Source organism: Rhinatrema bivittatum, chromosome 11 (genome assembly GCF_901001135.1).
Source record: "Rhinatrema bivittatum chromosome 11, aRhiBiv1.1, whole genome shotgun sequence".
In the NCBI taxonomy this organism is placed as follows: domain Eukaryota; kingdom Metazoa; phylum Chordata; class Amphibia; order Gymnophiona; family Rhinatrematidae; genus Rhinatrema; species Rhinatrema bivittatum.
The window spans coordinates 5,515,229-5,538,170 of NC_042625.1; the positions used below are offsets into that span (position 1 = coordinate 5,515,229).

The window sequence follows — 22,942 nt, forward strand, 5'->3', positions numbered from 1 at the left end:
TCCCCTTTATCATTTTGGTCGCCCTTCTCTGTACCTTTTCTAAATTCCACACACAGTATTCAAAGTGCAGTTGCACCATGGAGTGATAGAAAGGCATTCTGCTTTATTCTCCATTCCTGTCCTATTAATTCCTAGAATTCTATTTTCTTTCTTGACCGCTGCTGCACACTGGGGGATTTCAACATATTAGTCACAATGCCTAGATCTTTTTCCTGGGTGGGGACTGCCAATGTACAACCTTGCACTGTGTAGCTTTAATTTGTATTTGACTTCCCTAGGTGCATCACTTTACACTTCTCCACATTAAATGCCAATTGGATGCAGTCTTGCAAGGTCTTCTTGCAATTTCTCACAATCCTCTTGCGATTTAATAACTGAATAATTTTGTATCTTTATTTATATTACGCTTTTCAGCACTTCAAAACAGATTATATTCAGGTACTGTAGGTACTTCCCTATACCCAAAGGAGCATATAATCTGAGAGCCGCATCAAGCTGTGATCGTGCTGTAATGCACACTAAACATCATATATTGTGCGAGAGCGCTATCACATTGTTATCACACGATATATGTGATTTTGCATGGTCCTGCCCGGGTTCCCTCCCCTTTTGCAATGAGTTGCTTTGCATGCAATCTACATGCATGAATAATGCAAATACACGCAAAGCAGATCATTACTAGTCAATTTCAAGTTAATATTTTATTGCAACCAACTGAGAAAGTGGTCAGGCATGATAAAACACCACCTCCTGGAGATTTGTTAAATAAAGTGCAGGCCCCAAAGCTCCCCCATGCTACATTTAAAGGGCCATGCAAGTCCCAAAAAAAATGCTATGCAAAAAAAAAAAAATAAAATAAAATTAGGGTTGAGCTTGGGGTCAGGGCCGACTCCCAGCTCAACACGGGCCACCAATAAAGGTGACCCAGACACCAAAATTTAAAAAAATAAAAAAATTTGAGTTGGTCTCATGGTGATGCCCACCCCTCTTTTCCATTTAAAATCAGGCATCTAATATTCCTGCCCCCCCCCCCCCCACTCCAATATAGCAACCAACTTGTGGCTGAGGTCTGATCCCCAGACCTAGCCTCTATCGTGATGGGGCAAGGTCAGGTCAGCACCATTTTGAAAAATGATTCTGACCTGGTCCCCACAAGGGGGCGCCCTGGGCCCCCTTGTGGGGACGTCTATTAATTTTTGAATGTTTGGGGGTGCAGGAGGGGGTGTGAGGAGTCTTACTGAACCCCAGTGATTTTTTAAAATACATTTGGGGGAGGGAGGGAGGGAAAGGAATGGGGGGGGGCACTATACCTCCAAGTTGGCTGCTACAGGGGAGAATATTAGATGCCTTATTTTCAATGAAAAAGGGGAGTGGGGAGGGACTGTATTTTATTTAAGATGGAGGGGGCTGTCACCACGAGACCAACTTAACTGAGTTTTGTTTTTTTTTCCTTTTGGGTATCTGGGCCGCCTTGAGACAGGGGGTCAACTCAGCTTCACAGATTTTGGCAGCACTTTTTTTTCTGCCGTCGGCCCTTTAAGTCCCTTGAGGCTGGAGCAGCCATGCACCTCAAGGACTACTAGCCACATTTTGTCCCACAGTGTTTGGCCACGAGAAAAAACAAAGTACAATAGGAGCAGCAATTCTTTTTTTTGGGAGGGGGGGGGGGAAGAGGGCCATTATTGCGGTTACACTGCCCACCCCCCATAATAATGAGACCCCTCTCATGAAAAAATGTCGCAGCTAGTACAAGTTTGTGCCTAAGGCAACAGAGGGTGACTTACCCTAGGCCACTAGGATACTCCCCCACTCTGCAAATTTGATCAGCCAATCTGACCATCTCACTCGTTATTCCCTTCTCTAGGTCATTTATAAAAGTGTTAAACAGTAGCAGTCCCAAAACAGATCCCTGGCACACTCCACTAGTCATCATTCTCCAATTAAAACATTTGACCTTTTAACAATACTCTGTTTTCTAGCTTTTAAACCAGTTCTCCATCCACAATGGAGAAATTACTTACCTGATAATTTTGTTTTCCTTAGTGTAGACAGATGGATTCAGGACCAGTGGGTTTATTTATTTATTTATATTCTTTTCTATACCGTCGCTAAGTTATATACCATCGCAACGGTTTACATGTAGGCATGTAAATTAATGTAGGTGGATGTGTACTATAGTACATTCTAACAGGTGCCACAAAAGGTTCAGTTATAATAAATCGTTAAAGACAATCGTTTAGTGACGTAGGTCATGACCAAGTGTATCTGTAAGGTACTGTTCACGGTTAAAATTCATATTCACAGTGTTTACAATTACATTTATTTTGATGTAGAGTTCATAGACTATTATAATGCACATTCTTAGAATAGTGCTGTGTGCTGGTGCTCTGCCTATTCCTGTATATTTTCTACTCTCCAGTCTCTTTATAAAAAGCTTGTTTAAAAAGCCATGTTTTTAAACTTTTCTTAAAGGTTTTGAGATCTCTTTGCAATCTGATCTCTAAGGGCATTGTGTTCCAAAGTGTGGGGCCTGCTAATGATAGGGCCCTTTCTCTCACTTGGGTTAGTCTCGCTGTCTTTACTGAAGGAATGGTTAAGAGAGCTTTATTTGCTGATCGAAGGTTTCTGTGTGGGACGTGCACTCGCAATGCTGTGTTTAGCCAGTCCGATTTTTCATCATGTATTAGTTTATGTATGGTACACAGGGCTTTGTATTTAATTCTGTGTTCAATAGGTAACCAATGTAATTCTGCCAGAGTTTCGGTTATATGGTCCCTCCTCCTTTTTCCGGTTAGTATTCTAGCTGCTGTGAAGTATTTGACGTGGCCTTAATGTTGTATTCGGGAGTCCTAGTAGAAGGTCATTACAGTAGTCTGTGCTGGCGAAAACTAGTGCCTGAAGTACTGTTCTGAAATCAGCTAGTATTAGTGGTTTTAGTTTTCTGAGTACCATGAGTTTTCCATAGCCTTCTTTTACTTTTAGCAATATGTGCTGTTTTAGATTGATTTCTGGGTCCATTATTATTCTAAGGTTTCGTACGTTTTCAGCTAGTTCAATTTTCTGGTTGTCTTTGAGGATTATTGGAGTTTGGATGATTTCAATATTTTTCCGTTCTAAGTGTAGAAATTCTGTTTTTTCAATATTAATCACAAGTTCCATTCGGTTTAGTAGTTGTTTTCAGCGCGCCGACCTGAGGCCTCCTCCAGCGACCCGAGGCCTCCCAGAATAGAGGCCTTGCCCCCCCCCACCCCCCACACGCTACAGCCCCAAAAGTGAAAAAAAGAGCGACGGAGAGACCGCGATCAAGACGGTGAGATCCCGTTTGCTCTGAGACGCACCGAGAGAAAGAGAAACAAATAAGCCCACAGTGAGAAAACAAACAAAAAAAAATTCAGGGGAGACGCCGCTCATCATCACCAGCGAAAACAAGACACTTACAAAAGTAAGCAACTCGCCGACGTCTCGTGCCGCCCACCTACCCTCCCCTGGGCTCCCCAGCCTCCAATCAGGAGACAAGAGCCGCGCCTACACAGGCGCCAGGGAGGGCTTTACAGCCCTTTAAAGCAGCCAACGCTACTGAGGCGCCGCACGCACGAAGGAGCGCGACCTTCGTGCAATCACTGAAGTGCCCAGAATCATCAAAACGTGTGTATAACACTGTGTATAACATTGTATTTATTGTACTGTTTTCCCTCACCTCCTCCTTTGACCCCTCCTTGAATATTTATAACTGGTCCTCACAATGCCTCCTCGATTCTCAGCCCCCCAACCTATAACACTGCCGCCGTTCTCATGCCACTGTCCTTTCACTGCCCAAAGAAAATACCTCTCAAAACATTACTTCCCTTCCCCTAACTCCTCCACCCAGCTGCAAAGAAGGCTGGTCCCTTATCCTGGTTTCCCCCCTCACTCAATTGCTAGGCCTCTCCCTAATCTCCTTACTCTTTTTCAATGCCCAATCGCTTCAGAAAAAAACAAAACAAAAACACACATTTACTCCATGACCTCCTTACTGACTCCAAGCCTGAGATCTGCGCCCAAACATTGCTAAAACCGACTGATATCTCTTCTTAACCAGCTTCCCACTGAAATTTACGACATTTTCTCTATATCCCGCAAAAAGAAGAGGAGGAGGATTACTCCTCGTAGCGAAAAAAGAACTAAAAAACTTATCCCCCAAAAGTGCAACCTTCCCTATCGACATGAAGTTGTTTTTTTTAAATCTAATCTCCTCCAAGTTTGCCTCATCTACACCCCCCCCCCCCCTTTCTGGTCTCCTAGAGAATGACTCCTCTCCTCTTATTGAATTCTTTGCTGACTCACTTTCCCCTGACCTCCCTACAATTCTCCTTGGTGATTTTAACCTCCATGTCGATTCTAACCCACAATCTCCTGCTTGTGAAGCCTTCATTTCCTCTCTTGAAGCAATGGGATTCACACAAATTGTACACTCCCCCACACAAAGCTGGTCACACCCTTGACCTCATCTTCACTAACTCTGCCATCAACACTTACATCTCCCCAACATGTCTCTCTGTACCATGGTCTGACCACTCCATCATTAAAACTACCCTTGCAATTAAGGGTACCTTTCTGTGGTGGCCTAGTCAGGATTTTTCCTGACCTGGCCAAGGCCACTCAAGTAAGGCGTAAAGCTTTTCTTCAGATGAAGCCAGAGGTTATAGCTATCGGTGCTAGTTTCATTGTAAAGTACCCCTGTAAGTGTGTTATTGGCTGGCATGGGTCAACCTATATTTTCTTTGATACTCCACAATTGACAGAATTCTTGAGCTCTAAATATCCAATGACAGTTGTAACATCGAATGAAGGTTAATAATGTAAAAATATCCTCTTGGTTGACCATGTTTAAGTTTAAATTACCTAATGTTTTACTCCTCTGTATTTCTTTACGCCCCCCCACACTATTTCCTCTATAATGTGAAAGTGCATTAAGCAGATGAGGTTTTTTCATATGGAAAATGTATCTATGTTATATATTTTTGTTTCTTTTATAAGCTCATCGACAATGCACTTGTATTTCTTTATGACAAAGATTTTGTTATTGGAAATTGGAAATTCAATAAAAATTAAATGGAAAAAAAAAAAAAAAAAAAACTACCCTTGCACTACAACAGTCTACCCCACCCACCCCCTCACCTCAACCACATTCCTTTGAATACCGTAAATCTTGTCCTTTAGATATCCTCACAACAGCATGCTCAAACATACCCAACCAAATTGACCTCTCCTCAGCTGACGCCGCCATCCAACATTGCGAACCAAACCTGCCCTGTTGCCTTGAAAACCATTAAACCTGCCCAACTCAACAAAAAACCATGGTTCTCACCTGAACTCAAGAATCTCAAAACCCTCCTCAGAAAGACACTAGCGTAAACACCCCTCCCCAGCAGCAAAAACCTCCTACTATCAACTCATGCACAACTACAGGAAAGCTATTCTCCAAACTAAACGAGAATATTATGCTAAAAAAATTCACAATCTCCAATACAATGCCAAGGCTCTCTTCAACATGGTCACCAACCTCACCAGATCTAATCTAACACATCCACAAGAACTTACATCCAAAAAACGATGCAATGAATTAGCCTACTTCTTTCAAAACAAAGTCACCTCACTCACTGCTCAATTCTCCCTCAATTCTGACAATGTGATATTTCCCACTATCACTCAGTCTGCTACACCTCTCATCCTTTGAAGCCGCCTCCTCCCTGGAAACAGAAAATATCTTAAGATGAGACCCTCCTCACACCCCTCTGAAACAATTCCTACTAAGCTCCTCCTAGCTATTCCTAAAACTATCGCTAAACCTCTTTCTTACATTCTCAATCTATCCTTGGAACAAGGTACTGTCCCTAACATTCTAAAACAAGCTGTGGTTAAACCTATTCTTAAAAAACCCAATTTTGTCTAACTTCAGACCTATCTCCAATCTCCCATTCCTCTCCAAAATCCTAGAAAAACTAGTCAACTCTCGCCTATCTGAATATCTTGACTAACATAATATCCTCTCTACCACACAATATGGTTTCCGGAAACACCTCAGTACTGAAACCTTGCTTCTTTCCCTAACAGACACTATAATCAAAGGAATGGACAGCGGTAATTCCTATCTTCTGGCCATGTTGGACATTTCCGCAGCTTTTGATACCGTCAATCACAATATCCTTAACATCCTCATGAGTATTGGTATTTCTGGAACTGCACTTTCCTGGATAAAATCCTATCTACAAAATCGACACTACTCAGTTACCATCGATAACAATCAATCTGACCCGATTAGCCTTGACTGAGGCGTCCCCCAAGGTTCCTCTCTTTCCTCAACACTATTTAACATATACATGCTCCCACTAGCCAATCTCCTCACCAGTCTAGGTATCAAACACTTCATCTATGCAGATGATGTTCAAATTCTCTTTCCCTTTACAGACTCCCTTCAAACCGCTTTGCAAAACTGGGAATCCTGCCTCACCTCTATTAACCAACTGCTCACTGACATGCACCTTGCTCTCAATCCTCAGAAAACTGAACTCCTCATCATCTCTAAACACCCTTTTCCCTCCATCTTGCTCATCCATTACTTTCCACCCTCATACTCGAAGCCTGGGTGTTATGATTGACAACCAGCTCACCCGTAAACCCTTCATAAAATCTATTCTCAGTGACTGCTACTTCAAGCTGCAAACGATTAAAAAACTCAGACCACTGCTATACTTCACCGACTTTCGCACCATCTTACAGTCTATTATTTTTTCCAAAATAGACTATTGTAATGCCCTACTCCTTCGCCTCCCTGCTACCCATACCAAACCTTTATAACTCTTACAGAACGCCTCAGCACGCATCCTTACAAATTCTAAAAAGAGACCATATTATGCCAACACTTATAGAGCTACACTGGCTTCCAATTAAATCGAGAATCATATACAAAACCTTATCCTTCATTCATAAAAGCATCATAAGTGAGAACACTCACTGGATCAACCCTCCACAAGACCTACTCGCTCCACCCATCAAGGAACGCTCCACCTCCCATCGATTAAATCCAAACTCACCTCCACAACAAAAAGCCTTTTCACTGGCTGGCCCCTCTCTATGGAACTCCATGCCTCCAGACTTACGTACTGAAACCTCCACCCCCAAAATTAAAAAAAAAAAAAAAAAAAAACTATTTATTTTTTTTTAATTTTTTTTTTTTATATACAGACATTCATCTCAATTGAGACATCACACCGGTTTACATTCAGGTACTGTAGGTATTTCTCTATCCCCAGAGGGCTTACAATCTAAGTATTTTGTACCTGAGGCAATGTAGGGTAAAGTGACTTGCCCAAGGTCACAAGGAGCGACAGCGCTTGGTTGTTCCTACAGGCCTTTCCCTCAAATAACCCTCATTATGGAACTACCCACCAATGTGAATGAATGCTGAGATTTGTTTCTACACTATAATGAGACCGGATATTTGAGTTTTAGTGTAAATATCTGCCTGTTTATCCAATTCTTCCTGGCATTATTTTGTTAACTTAATAACCGAGCTTATCCCTTAAATACCCTCAACTTCTTTTTCCGAGATTTTCCTCCAAAAACTTTATACCTAGTTATTCTGTTTTTTGCAACAGTTCCTTGTAAAAGCTATGCCTGGTGTTACAGCAATGCAGTTTATGTTTCATGTAAACCGATATGATGTGCAAATGGATGTCGGTATAAAATGCTAAAATAAATATAAACCTAGATAACATGTACCTAGACATTTAACGTTTTCTCTAATGTGTCCTTGATTGGTAGAATTAGTTGAATATCATCTGCATAAATGTAATTTGATTCCTAGTCCTGCTAGCAGATGGCATAAGGGCAGCATGTATATGTTAAAGACAGACAGGGCTGATCCCTGCAGTACTCCTGTTTTGAGATTGACTTTTTCTGATAATATGTTGTTGATCTGAACTTGAAAGAACTTATTTAGATATGAACTGAGTTTATTGTTTTGCTGTGTAATTCAATTTATTCTAGTCTTTTTAGTAGTATTTTATGGTTTACTGTGTCGAAGGCTGCTGATAAGTCTAGCATTATTAGAATGTAATGTTTACCGCTATCAAAACCTCTTAGAATGTTATCCGTTAGCGAGAAAAGTAGTGTCTCAGTGCTGTAGTGCTTTCGAAATCCATGTTGAGATGAATACAGTATGTTATTATCTAGGTGTTCAGCTAGCTGTTTCTGTACTGTTTTTCTATTAGTTTAGCTATTAAGGGAAGATTTGAGACTAGGTGGTAGTTAATTCAGGATCAAGGGGTCACTGTTTTTTTTTCTTTATGATTGGTTTTATAATTGCTCCTTTTAGTACATCTGGCATAGTTCCTTCTTCTAGGGATAGGTTTATAATCTTAGCTAATGTAGGGGAGACTGTGTTAGCTGTTTTCTTGAGTTCAAATGTTGGTATTGAGTCGATTTTGTGTGGAGCCGCGTTTATGTTTTTTAGCATGTATTCCACTTCCATCTCTGATATCTCCATAAATGATGACCATTTGTTAACGTCTCTTTATGCTCCCCTGCCAGCAGATGGAGACGAAGCAAGCTGATGTCACAGTATATATAACCCTGCAGAGACCCCAACCTGCCAGTATTCTCATCAAAAGCAACCGTGGACAAAAAAAAAAAAAAAAAAAAAAAAAATTAAAAGCAGGTAACCAGAACTGTACTCTACCAACCATAAACACTGAACTCATGTAAGATTCTAAGTACCCATGCCAGGAAACCCAGCTACCGGATCAAGGCACACCTCTGAGGGACCATGGAAATCGCCTCAGGAATTCTCAACTGGGGGAGGGACCTTTAAGTATCACCACAGGAGAGCAGGGGCTTTTTCTGAATTTAGAATTTAAAATTTCTCCTTCCAAAACGGTCGAAGTAATCCCCATAGGGAGATGCACGTTCACCATCTGCTGGAGACAGAGAATACTGGCAGGCTGGGGTCTCTGCAGGGCTACATATACTGTGACGTCAGCTTGCTACAATTCCATCTGCTGGCAGGGGAGTATAAACCCACTGGTCCCAAGTCCATCTGTCTACATGCTATCCCATGACTTTTTAATTTCCTCAATAATCTCGTGTGGAACTTTCTCAAATGCTTTCTAAAAGTCCAGATACACCACGTCATCTGGTTCATCTTTATCCACAAATTTATTCACACCTTCAAAAAAACGTAGCAGGTTAGTGAGGCAACTTGGCTAAATCCATGTTGGCTTTCCCCCATTAAACTATGCCTATCTATATGTTTAGCAGTTTTGTTATTTATAATAGTTTTGATCATTTTTACAGACACTGCATCAGGCTCACCGGTCTGTAGTTTCATGGACCACCCCGGAACCCTTTTTAAAACTGGCATTAAAATGCTAACCTCCAATCTTCAGCTACCATAGCTGATTTTAATGACAAGAGTACAGACTATTAATAGGTCTGCAAGTTTGTTTTTGTCCTCAACCTATTTCTCCTCCTGTCATCTAAAAGGAAGCACAATGGACCAAATATATATATAAATGTTTTGATATTTATAGTGCACTAGGATCTTAAGCTATGGTGAACTTAAGCGATGACTAGGGGAAGGCACTCTGCTGGAACTTACGGTGTCTGCTGTGGAGAAAGTGAAAGGTTTGCAGTAGCTATAAACAGAAGTACAGGAAGGTCTTGCTAACTCACACCTTCTTTCTTTCCTGATATTATAGGCCCAAGATCCCTGAGAAAACATCTCTGGGTCTGGCGGAACAGTGACATGGGGGAATAGTTATGGGGCAAGAGAATTTTCCTTCAGAAAGGAATAGAACAGATCCTGAGGCAGTGATGAAGGTAGATTTCTTACTTCTCTGATTGCATTTTGATTCAGTGCAAGAATAAGCAGGGCTGACGCTCCAAGGACAAGAGCCCGCTTCATCTGCAGGGAGAAAAGAACAGGAAAAAAAAAATATATCAGAAAGCTTATGAAATTATACACAGATATAAGAAAGGATGACGTCTAAGTACATGAGATGGCTGAATTTTATCATCCAACAGTAGAATGGAGTCCTTGGCAGTTGCTCATCATCATCACCGTTTCTTTATTACATACTCTCCCAGCAGTTACTCAGAGCCACAGCTGCAGTTACTGCATCCTTCTGAAAGAGAGGGGCGAGTAGGGTGTGTGGGGGTCGGGAGGAGATGTTAAGGGGTATTAGTGATAGGATTTTGGGCAGTCTCGTTCAATAGTAAGAACAAACTGCAAGCATGAGACTAATTGGTGGCAATAAACTGAGTTTATTGTTTAATTCTTGAGCTTGTTAAATGTCACTGTTGCTTTGGTCTCACCAGCTCAAATTTTAATCTAAACAAATCAGAACATGCATAGATGGAGGGAGAGGGATGAGAAGGTAAAGATTCCTCAGCAGCCAGAGTTTGGGTTACCTTGCTCACAACAGCTGCAGTGAAGGACTCTTCCTTGCTGCCCCTCTGGATCTCCCCTGGCTCCTCTCCCATTGGGAAGACCCCAATCCAGCTGTCTTCCTCCTCCACTTCCGGCTCCGAATCTCCCACCTGAAAGGGAAGATCTACAATGATACTGCTCCTTTCCAGGAGTGACCTAGTGGTTAGAGCAATGGATTGAGAACTTGGGAAATCAGAGCTCAAATCCTTACACACCTGGCAAGTCACCCTTATCTTCTGTTACCTCAGGTATCCATTAGATTGTGAGCTTTTTGGGCAGGGACGTATTATACATGAACTCTAATAATGCTGTAAGCCACCCTGAGCATCATTTGGAAAGATGGCCTAAAAATATGTATAATTACCTGTCGGCTAGTGTCTATGCGAGGTTAACACTGTACCGGGTTCTCCACTTACTAGGGTGGACCTTGCATAGACAGACTCTCGCCACAGTTCACTTGTTATGCATCAACTGCCAAACAGTAAGATTTGGATTTTACATTTCATTACTCAACTTTCCAAACCAGAGCTCAGGGCAAGTTACAATGCAGATACAGTAGGTAGGTCCCTTCCCCAGAAAGCTTACAATCTGAAGGTCTCAATTTACCTAGCCTCTTATCTCTCTCTACACCCCTCCTCCTCAAGCTCTCCACTCATGGGATAAGTCACTCCTATCTGGTCCTTCTCCACTTCTTTCTAATTCCTGACTCTGTGCTTTCCATTTGGCTGGGCCTTGTGCTTAGAATAATCTTCCTAAACTGGTACGTCATGCTCCCTCTTTTACCATGTTTAAATCCCATCTAAAGACCCACTTTTTTTTTCCAATGTTTTCTTTATTGAATTTTCAATATATATATATATATATATATATATATATATATATATATATATAATATAAAGAATACATGAAAACAAATTATTCAGTATAAGAAAAAATTAATACTTCACAAGATAAAATTATTTCAACAAATCTTCACCTGCATAACTGAACCCAATAAATTCGGGGAGAAAGGAAAGATTTACATCAAAAAAGAAATTATTAATAGGAAGAGAGGGGACAAAATTGCATACAAGCCCTTATAACTTTAATAATGCTAAGGAGGACTACCCCCTTAAGTTAGGTTTATCAACTAAAAATGTTTCTAAATGGGAAAGGTCAGTGAAGATAAATTTCTTAGCCTGAAAAGTAACAAAGCATTTACAAGGAAACTTTACAAAGAAAGTTGCATCAATAACTAGGTCTTTGTTTTTCAGAGGTAGAAAGTGCTTCCTACGAGCCTGAGTGGTTCTAGAGTCATCGGAAAATAAAAAAAAAATTCTCTGATCAAAAAATGAAACATCCTTACTCCTAAAACATTTCTGAAACACAAAATCCTTTTCCTGTTCCAAACAAAATGATACAAAAAGAGTAGCTCTTTTAGTTATTACATCCACTGACTCTTCTAAAAAAAAAAAAAAAGTTAGTAATTGGAGAATCGTCGTAATTGTTCCATCAGTTTTCTCCTCCTCGGGGAAGGGAGGAAGACCTTGTTCTGTTTGGTGTCGAAGTGGGCCCCCAGGTACTCTAAGGACTGAGAGGGCTGCAGACTGCTCTCGACCATGTTCATGACCCAACAGATTTCCTGCAGTAGGTTCTTGACTCTGGTCACCTGCCAGCTCTTCGCCCGGATCAGCCAGTCGTCCAAGTAAAGGTGTACCAAGATCCCGTCCTTCCTCAGTGCTGCCGCCACGACCACCATAATTTTAGAGAATGTTTTAGGGACGGTCGCCAGGCTGAAGGGTAGTGCCCGGAACTGGTAATGGTGTCCCAGTACCGCAAATGGTAGAAAACATTGGTTGTCTTGATGGACTGGGATGTGAAGGCAGACTTCGGAGAGGTCCAGGGAGGTTAGGAACTCTTCTGGTTGTACTGCCATTATTATGGAGCAGAGAGTCTCCATGTGGAACTGTAGTATCCGCAGATGACGGTTGACTTTCTTGAGATCCAAGATGGGTCAGAATGATCCCTCTTTCTTGGGAACGATAAAATAGATGGAGTAACGCTCCGTATTTTGCTGGGGTGTAGGTACCGGAGTTATAGCCTTCAGTCTGAGTAGTCTTGTCAGAGTGGATTCCACAGTCTCTTGGTGTGGGAGTGGCAGGGTGATATAAATGTGTCCCAAGGGATGCTGCGAAACTCCAGGGAGTAACCTTCTTGAATGATGTTTAGTACCCATTTGTCAGACATTTCGACCCATCTTTGGTAGAAGAGGGAAAGTCGACCCCCTATTCCCTCTTCCTGTGGATGGGTCAGCCGATTCTCATTGGAGAGCTCAGTTCAAGCCTGCTCCTGGACCCGTTACTCTCTTGTTTTGTCGGTTCCGAAAGGACTGGGGCCTCCCGGAGGGACGAGGTGCCTGGAATGACTAATTCCTATAGGGTCAAAAGCATTGGGAGCCTGGGAAAAGGACCCTGGGATCTTTTTCCTCTGTCAAAAAAGATATAATTGCGATGGAGAAGGTACAGAGAAGGGCTACCAAAATGATAAGTGGAATGGAACAGCTCCCCTATGAGGAAAGACTAAAGAGGTTAGGACTTTTCAGCTTGGAGAAGAGATGACTGAGGGGGGATATGACAGAGGTGTTTAAAATCATGAGAGGTCTAGAACGGGTAGATGTGAATCGGTTATTTACTCTTTCAGATAGTAGAAAGACTAGGGGGCACTCCATGAAGTTAGCATGTGGCACATTTAAAACTAATCGGAGAAAGTTCTTTTTCACTCAACACACAATTAAACTCTGGAATTTGTTGCCAGAGGATGTGGTTAGTGCAGTTAGTATACCTATGTTTAAAAAAGGATTGGATAAGTTCTTGGAGGAGAAGTCCATTACCTGCTATTAAATTAAGTTGACTTAGAAAATAGTCACTGCTGTTACTAGCAACGGTAACATGGAATAGACTTAGATTTTGGGTACTTGCCAGGTTCTTATGGCCTGGATTGGCCACTGTTGGAAACAGGATTCTGGGCTTGATGGACCCTTGGTCTGACCCAGTATGGCATGTTCTTATGTCTTTCGGTAGCCGAGGCACTGGAGATTTGCCCCACTTGCTGGATAATTTCTCTAATTCGCTTCCAAACAGGAGAGATCCCTTAAAGAGCATTCTTGTGAGATTTGCCATAGAAGTTGCATCTGCAGACCAGTTCCACAACCATAACTGCCTTCTGTCCACCACTACTGAGGCTACTCCTCTTGCTGAGGTCTGAGCTTGCGTCTGTCAGGAAGGCTGCGGCAGGTTCTCCGGCATAGGTTCTGGAATTATCTGCTTCCCTCGAGAGAAGCAAGCAGGAGCGAGCCACCAGCGTGCAGCAGGAAGCGATCTGCAGTGTCATTGCTGTTGAATCAAAGGCTTAAGAATGGATTCTAATCGTCTATCTTGAGTATCATTCAATGCCGCCCCTCCCTCAACAGGGATGGTTGTTTGCTTTGAGATGGTGCAGACCATGGCGTCCACTTTCAGGAAACGCAGGCGTTCCTTGGTCGCTGGTTCCAGAGGGTACAAGGCTTTCAAGGCTCGACCTCCTTTAAAGCTCGCCTCTGGGGCATCCTGCTTCAGGTCATTCAGTTCCTGGATCGCTTCCATCATTAGGAAATAGCATGAGGATTTATGAAGGGATACCAAGATAGGGTCCTTCTTTGGTTCCGTCATAGGTTCCGTGCCTGGAATCCCCAGAGTCTGGGAAACAAGGGCTGGCAATTCATCCCTGTGGAAGCGAAGCATGGTTTGGAATGGTTCCAGGCCTGGAGGGATTTCCCCTTCCTCCAGTGAGCCACCATCAGCATCTGTGGTGTCCGGGTCCCTGCTAGGGAAATTCTTGGTGAGGTGAGGCATGTCTCGTGGCACCCGAGCAGGACCGGGAGGGTCAGGTGTACCCGGCTGGGGTTCCACCCAGGTCGCCGAACGGAGTTGACTGTGCCTGAACGAAGGCTTGCAGTCACTGGAAAAATTCCAACCAGGAGAAGGCCCCTGGGTCCATATTAGCCCCTGAGGGAGTCTGAGTAGGGGCCACTGAAATGGCCTCTTGAGGAGAAGACGCTATTTCGGAGTTGCTTAGGTCTGGAGTGCTGTCGTATGGGGTAGTTCCTGACCCATCCTCAGACTGTGAGGGACCAGGCTGGGATGTTCCCCCCCTTGGCCTCTTCGCAATGATGACACAGGCAGGACTCCAGTTCAGGCTGTGTGGCTCTGATGTGGCAGGCTGTGCAAAGGGAGGGCCTTCTGAGTTTCTTTGCCGCCAGTGCCATTGCCTCTATGTATAAACGCACAGGTAATGTGCCTCGATGTGCGCGCTGTTATGCGAGTGTGCACTTATGCTTGCGTGTCAGTTTGCACGCGGATGTGCGCACAGTTTTGCGTGTGGCTATGTTAGCGACACGCAAGTTGGGTGCACCAACCGTCCGGCCTGCCCCACACGTACTGACAGCAGAGGAGGGAAGATGGCGCCAAAAACTCCCTGCGCGTAAGATGGCACCAAGGGTCTCCACGTGTCTGGCCCACTGCCCCGGACTGGGGCCTAGCCCAACCAAGGCTGCTCAACCCGATCGGTGCTCCCCTTTACCTCGCTGGATGGAAAATGGAGTCGGTACGGCACTGCGAGCCCGGAGACCTTAAGTTAAAGTTTCCTGCTTACCTGGTCTCGGCGTTTGCAGGTTGTGTGCAGGGACAGGCTCCAGGGCTCATCCCACAGTGGCCTAAAAAAAGGAGGCTCTGCTGTAGGCTTCCATGGAGCTCATTCCAAGAAGAGGAGGCCCGGAAAAGAGGTAGAGACCCTGATAAAGTGTGTGAGTGTATGTGTGAGAGAAAGAGAAAGAGAGAGTGTATGTGGGAGTGGGAGCCTACATCCAGAGTATCTGATAATGAGAGTGAGAACTTGTGTGTGTCCCCATGAGAATAGGAGCCTGTGAGGAGGGGGGGGAGGGGGAGTGGGAGCCTGTGTGCGTGTGAAAGAGCGCACGCAAGAGTGGGAGTCTGTGAGAGAACGTGTGTAAGAGAGCACATTGAGAACCTATACATGTATATGAAGAAGGAAAGCAGGAAAGAGAAGAAACAGAAAGAAGAGAGACCCTCTGAAAGGAATTAGGAAAGACAGACAAGGGTTAAAAAAAAAAAAAGAGACTGGAACCAAACAATTAGAAAAATAAGATCAAACAAAGGAAAACACATTTATTTTAACTTTCAGCAATCGGAATATGTCATCTTTGGGAATGGCTATGTGCATTTTTTATATACTTGAATTTTGATTTTTTTCAGTCCTCCACTGTTCAGAGTTTCTGTCTTTCCATTTCAGTTTTGCCTCCATGTTTGTTACTAATTTGTTTCTAGCTGCCAGACTGCTGAAGATTTTCAGTGTTTTGACTAGGACCACAAGCCACTAATGCTCTCACGAGAAGCTTTCGCTTCATAGGCTGTTCACAACAGTCTCTCATTTAATTTCTTTTTAGGAGTTTGTATTAGTGTGACTTTCTATAACCTTAAGCATTAATATAAGAAGAATGGAGGTGGGGGGGGAGGTGGTGAGAGGGAGGTGTACAAATGCATTAGTCCCTGGGTGCTGGAGACCCTTGCTACGCCACAGCATGGATGCATAATCTTTACAGCCTGCAGAGATATGTTTATACCACAGGCTTTACAAGCATAACATATATGTCATACATAAGAAATTGCCATGCTGGGTCAGACCAAGGGATCCATCAAGCCCAGCATCCTGTTTCCAACAGAGGCCAAACCAGGCCACAAGAACATGGCAATTACCCAAACTCTAAGAAGATCCCATGCTACTGATGCAATTAATAGCAGTGGCTATTCCCTATGTAAACTTGATTAATAGCAGTTAATGGACTTCTCCTCCAAGAACTTATCTGAACCTTTTTTAAACCCAGCTCCACTAACTGCACTAACCACATCTCTGGCAACAAATTCCAGAGCTTAATTGTATATATAAAAGTCCACATTATGCCACAAACCCAACAATCGCCTCCTATCCCATGACTTTTTAGTTTCCTTAGAAGCCTTTCATGAGGGACTTTGTCAAACGCCTTCTGAAAATCCAAATACACTACATCTACCGGTTCACCTTGATCCACATGGTTATTAACCCCTGTATCAACACTCCCAGTGAAAGGAACAGTCAGGAAACCTGGCAAATGAAACCTTTTAGGTTTCTTTTAGGAGGTTTACACACCTTTCACCAGGTTGCTGATGTCTATGGGGGTCATTTATCAAAGTGCGGTAAGTACCGCTTGCGATAGCAAAAGGGGCATGTTTTATGCTAATATAGTATTTATCGCAATTTGCGATAATTACCTGTGCGAAGAGCTAAGTTAGTGCACATTGCGATACCATTTCAGATTCTGCGATAAGTGCCAAACCTGATGTATTTCCTGCATTCAACCACTGGGAGACCAGTTTTTCTAACCCAGCCCACTCTCCGCCCCTAACTCCACCTAATTTTGGAATTTGCATCGCACCATACGATATGGTGCGATCGCATGCGGTAAACACATTTTTCCATGCGTTACGGGCGTATCGCATGCGTTAAAGGCCTATCGCATGCGAAAACGGGGCTTTTCGCATGCAATAAGCCCTTAACGCATGCGAAAACGCCTTACCGCATTTTGCTAAATGACCCCCTATATTTGGTATATAAATGGTCACCTGGTTATTTCCTTTCTGAACCTACCACCAAAGCAAATCCTTGGAAGGCTCAAACTGCAGTCCTTGAGGGTCACAACCAGGTCTGGTTTTCAGGATAACCAACATCATAAGGACTGGATAATTGGACAGATAGACTAGATAGGCCATATGGTCTTTCTCTGCTATCATGTTTCTATATAAAATGTGTCTGTTGACCACAAACTACACAGCCACTACATGCAAATAAAGGTCATGAATATGCATTTAGAGATACATCAGCGAAAAGAGAAAGGTCCAAAGTGGTATAGTGAAATTGAAAGGTGGTAATGATCAATGTGTGGAGACAGACGAAGAAATGGCAGAAATATTAAACGAATACTTCAGCTCTGTGTTCACTAAAGAAGACCCTGGAGAAGGACCATCTCTACACAACAAAAAACTGGAGGGAAGTGGAATAGATGAAAATCCTTTTACAGTAGAAAATGTGTGGGAAGAGCTAAAGAACCTGAAAGTGGACAAAGCCATGGGGCCTGATGGGATTCATCCAAGGATATTGAGGGAGCTCAGAGATGTTCTGGCGGGTCCGCTGTGTGACCTGTTCAATAGATCCCTAGAAACGGGAGTGGTGCCGAGAGATTGGAGAAGAGCGGTGGTGGTCCCGCTTCACAAGAGAGGGAACAGGGAGGAGGCTGGCAACTACAGACCGGTTAGCCTCATTTCGGTGGTGGGAAAAGTAATGGAGTCTCTGCTGAAAGAGAGAATAGTGAACTATCTACAGTCAGGAGAATTGCTGGACCAGAGGCAACATGGATTCACCAGGGGAAGATCCTGTCAGACAAATCTGATCGACTTTTTTGACTGGGTAACCAAGGAATTGGATCAAGGAAGAGCGCTCGATGTCATATACTTGGATTTCAGCAAAGCTTTTGATACGGTTCCGCACAGGAGACTGGTGAATAAAACGAGAAGCTTAGGAGTGAGTGCCGAGGTGGTGACCTGGATTGCAAATTGGTTGACGGACAGAAGACAATGTGTGATGGTAAATGGAACCTTCTCTGAAGAGAGAGCGGTTTTAAGTGGTGTACCGCAAGGATCGGTGTTGGGACCGGTCCTGTTCAATATCTTTGTGAGTGACATTGCGGACGGGATAGAAGGTAAGGTTTGTCTTTTTGCGGATGACACTAAGATCTGCAACAGAGTGGACACGCCGGAAGGAGTGGAGAGAATGAGACGGGATCTAAGGAAACTGGAAGAGTGGTCGAAGATATGGCAGCTGAGATTCAATGCCAAGAAGTGCAAAGTCATGCATATGGGGAGTGGAAATCCGAATGAACTGTATTCGATGGGGGGGGGAAAGGCTGATGTGCACGGAGCAGGAGAGGGACCTTGGGGTGATAGTGTCAAATGATATGAAGTCTGCGAAACAATGCGACAAGGCGATAGCAAAAGCCAGAAGAATGCTGGGCTGCATAGAGAGAAGAATATCGAGTAAGAAAAGGGAAGTGATTACTCCCTTGTACAGGTCCTTGGTGAGGCCTCACCTGGAGTACTGTGTTCAGTTCTGGAGACCGTATCTACAAAAAGACAAAGACAAGATGGAAGCGGTACAGAGAAGGGCGACCAGGAAGGTGGAGGATCTTCATCGGATGACGTACGAGGAGAGATTGAAGAATCTAAATATGTACACCCTGGAGGAAAGGAGGAGCAGAGGTGATATGATACAGACTTTCAGATACTTGAAAGGTTTTAATGATCCAAAGGCAACGACAAACCTTTACCATAAGAAAAAAATCAGCAGAACCAGGGGTCACGATTTGAAGCTCCAGGGAGGAAGATTCAGAACCAATGTCAGGAAGTATTTCTTCACGGAGAGGGTGGTGGATGCCTGGAATGCCCTTCCGGAGGAAGTGGTGAAGACCAGAACTGTGAAGGACTTCAAAGGGGCGTGGGATAAACACTGTGGATCCATAAAGTCAAGAGGCCGCCAATGAAGAGTAGGTGTCTCGCCAGAATGATGGCTACTGCCTGGAGACAATACCCTTATTCAATAAACATACACATGGTTACTGTGACTCCAACATCACTCTAAGCTTCAACAGCAAGAGGAAATGTGGAAAAAAGGATTTGCACTCACAAAGACGGGAGTAGCTGGCTTGTTACGGCGGTTACTACCCCAAACCAAATAACCACATTACGACCTCCACCTTCCTCTATTCCTGATGCATTTCAACTAGCTTGATCACTCCATTCTTATACTTCACTTTCAATGCATATCCAGCATAGTTCTCTGCTTCAACGGCAGGGGAGAAGAAAAACTGTTACTTCACACATCCAGCAGAGCTCTCTGCTTCAACGGCAGGGGAGAAGAAAAAAGGGTTCGCACTCACAAAGCGGGGCGTAGCTGGCTTGTTACGGCGGTTACTACCCCAAACCAAATGTACCTGATACTTCACTCTCGACGCATATCCAGCATAGCTCTCTGCTTCAACGGCAGGGGAAAAGAAAAACTGATACTTCACGCATATCCAGCATAACTTCAATGGCAGGGGAGAAGGAAAAAGGATTCACACTCACAAAGCGGGGAGTAGCTGGCTTGTTACGGCGGTTACTACCCCAAACCAAATGTGCCTGATACTTCACTTTCGATGCATATCCAGCATAGCTCCCTGCTTCAACGGCAGGGGAGAAGATAAACAACCAATAAGGGCTGTATAACATAATCTGGGTAAAAACAAATGGGCATGGGTGTAGCTTGCTTATTGCAGCGGTTACTGCTCCTACTACCTGTAACTAATCAAGCTAGATATTTCACTTGGATGCAGCTCCATCACCGCTCTCTGCATTAATGGCGGGGGTGGAAGGGAATTAGAACCAAGAGCTAAGAGAAACAGATAAGTATGAGAGAAAAAAATGTGTGAAGCTTGCTGGGCAGACTGGATGGGCCATTTGGTCTTCTTCTGCCGTCATTTCTATGTTTGTATGGTGAAAAACCGACCTAGTTGTGGTCCTTGACCTGCACTCCCCTGCCGAGTACCAGAGTTCCAAAGAAGTGCCCCTTTGGATTGCTAGCGCAGGCTCCTCCTTGGCACAGTTGCACTCCTTTTTTACATGAATATTTGATGTCTCCAATATGTGGCATCCTAGGCAATTGCCTAGGCCTAAATCCGGCCCTATCCCGGCCTCTTGCAGCATTTTGATACCTGCACGGCAGATTCCAACAGCAAGAAACAGGACGACAGATACCACAATGCACTGGACAAGGTAGAAATGGCCCTCCAGCAACTGGGTCACTGGGCAGCAGTGCTTAAATCCCAGGAAGTACCCGCTTACCAGTATCAACTGGGTCACTGGGCAGCAGTGCTTAAATCCCAGGAAGTACCCGCTTACCAGTATCAACTGGGTCACTGGGCAGCAGTGCTTAAATCCCAGGAAGTACCCGCTTACCAGTATCAACTGGGTCACTGGGCAGCAGTGCTTAAATCCCAGGAAGTACCCGCTTACCAGTATCAACTGGGTCACTGGGCAGCAGTGTTTAAATCCCAGGAAGTACCCGCTTACCAGTATCAAGCTGCCTTCCACCACCTCTTCGCTGGGATTCTGCTCCTTCTCCAGCCCTGCCCTACCCCCCTGCTCAGCAGGGCTGCTCCTCCGCTGGGGGTCCAAAAGCGCCCCCTGCAGGATGTACGGGCTCTGCCGGGCATGGGGCTCCGGCTCCCGCAGGAAGACCTCCACCCGGGCTCCGGCTTTCCCTGACGAGCCGAGGCACAGCGAGGCGATGTGCCCCAGAAGGAAGGCGCAGCAGAGCAGGAAGCTCCCCATGGCTGCCCACAGGAAGAAGCCGGGAGCTGAGCTGCCCTGCCCGGCTCCGCTGCGGCCGATCAGCTGCTGCAGCAGCAAAGACGGAAGCGGCTAGAGAGGGAGAGAAACAAAGAGGCAGGGCAGAGCTTCCCGGAGCTCGAGCGCCCCCTGCCGACCGAGGAGGACCCCGACACATGCCCTCTACTGTGGCCCGGAGCTGCACATCCATCCCTGCTGCCTCCATCTATTTACTCAGCATTTACTGCGCGATGTACAAGTTCCAAAGGAAAAATAATTAAACAAACATCGCTACATTATATGAAAAATACCACCACACCACAAATACACATACCCTATTAAAACCAAAATAACAGACTAGATGGCAGAAATAGGCCAATTGCCCAGTTCTGTCCACGCTGCTCGGGATATATTTCAGCTGCCAGCCACAGGGCATGCCAGCTTGCAAGATGTAGCTCTTCACCCAGGACAGATATATTTTTTTTTTCTCTTTCACCTTGATACGCCAATCATCTTGGTTCTATCTTCTCTTAGTTCCCTTCTACACCCCATCTTTCTCATACCTAACACTTAATATACATACATACAACGAAATCAAACATAAATGACAATATCTATATATTTATTTATTTAAAAAATACTTCTTAATCACCTTCCCGATTAGTTCTCTCAAAGCGATTTACAACAAATATTAAAACAATATATCATAAAATACTATCAATCAAATTCAAGCCAACTAAATTCAGCTCCACAGAAATACACAATCCATAGAATGTCAATCGGTAGCTCACCCCAAATTGCATTATGTCCTTAACATGAATGTGCTTTGTGCAGGGGATAAGCAGAAAATGCAAGGGTATTTTTGACTCCTGGGCAAAATAAACGCACTGTCAGGCCGATACAGAAAAATGCACAGGAGAGCCGGCGAGCGCCCGCTCTCCCAGCGCGCACGCACAGGCCACTCTCCTGGGCGCGCGATTCAGGAGGGTGGCCTATGCAAATTAGGGCCCGCGGTAAAAGAAGGCGCTAGGGACACTAGCGCGTCCCTAGCGCCTCCTTTTTGACAGGAGCAGCGGTTGTCAGCGGGTTTGACGGCCGATGCTCAATTTTGCCGGCGTCGGTTGTCAAACCTGCTGACAGCCACAGGTTCGGAAAATGGACGCCGGCATAATTGAGCGTCCATCTTCCGACCCGTGGGCCACGGGCTGATTTTTAATTTTTTTTTTTTTACTTTTTACTTTTTTTTTACTTTTGGGGCCTCCGACTTAATATCACTATGATATTAAGTCAAAGGGTGTACAGATGTGCCAATAAAAAGGCTCGCCGCCCGGGCGTAAAACGGGTACAGTTGCTAGTAATATATAAAATTGATTTAAAATAAAAAGGGAGAATTTACTGCTTTTCTGAACACTTCCCCGGTGCCGGCCAAAATTAATGCCAGCCTTTGGGCAGGCGTTAATTTCTGAAAGTAAAATGTGCGGCTTGGCTGCACATTTTACTTTCTGTATCGCGCGGGAATAACTAATATTTATTTTAAAACTTTTTTATACTGGCATTAGTGGATACATCATACCGGTTCACAATTGAACCAAAGGTGGAAAATACATAAAACAGGGAGCTGGGGTGGGGGGACAAAAGAAAATAGGGCCATCAACATGAATTTGCATGTTGCGGGCGCTGTTAGTTTCGGGAGGGTTGGATGCGCATTTTCGACGGCTATTACCCCTTACTGAATAAGGGGTACAGCTAGCGCGTTGAAAACGCACGTCCAAACCTGGGCTACTGTATTGGCCTGTGTAAAAGGGAAAACTACAGGGCTATGATTAGCAAGGGTCTTTTCTTCCTGATTATGAAGGTACAAGAGGCACTCGGCACTCTGCTACACCTACTTCATGATTCCAACTTAAGTACTTTATTCTTTATTCATTTCAAATTCTACATTTAGAAATGTGTATATAACACTTGTTCTGTACACATGCCCTGTTAA

General features: G+C 44.2%; 1 protein-coding gene across 5 annotated transcripts in view; it reads right to left on the bottom strand.

Moving 5' to 3' along the window:
* The window catches only part of RNF215 (ring finger protein 215), a 60,906-nt gene extending 39,828 nt beyond the window's left edge, over positions 1 to 21,078 (bottom strand). For 2 of the 5 annotated variants that reach the window (XR_003859190.1, XM_029619651.1), the window contains exons 1-3: positions 20,698 to 21,078; positions 10,450 to 10,578; positions 9,872 to 9,943 (exon numbers count right to left, since the gene is read on the bottom strand). Coding sequence is in view for 3 of the 5 variants with exons in the window: in XM_029619651.1 (XP_029475511.1) it covers positions 9,872 to 9,943; positions 10,450 to 10,578; positions 20,698 to 20,958 (462 nt within the window). In the remaining 2 variants the exon portion in view is untranslated. The remainder of the gene's footprint in view (positions 1 to 9,871; positions 9,944 to 10,449; positions 10,579 to 20,697) is intronic. The other 3 variants (XR_003859189.1, XM_029619650.1, XM_029619652.1) reach the window with 2 other exon arrangements.
* Between the last annotated feature and the right edge of the window lie 1,864 nt (positions 21,079 to 22,942).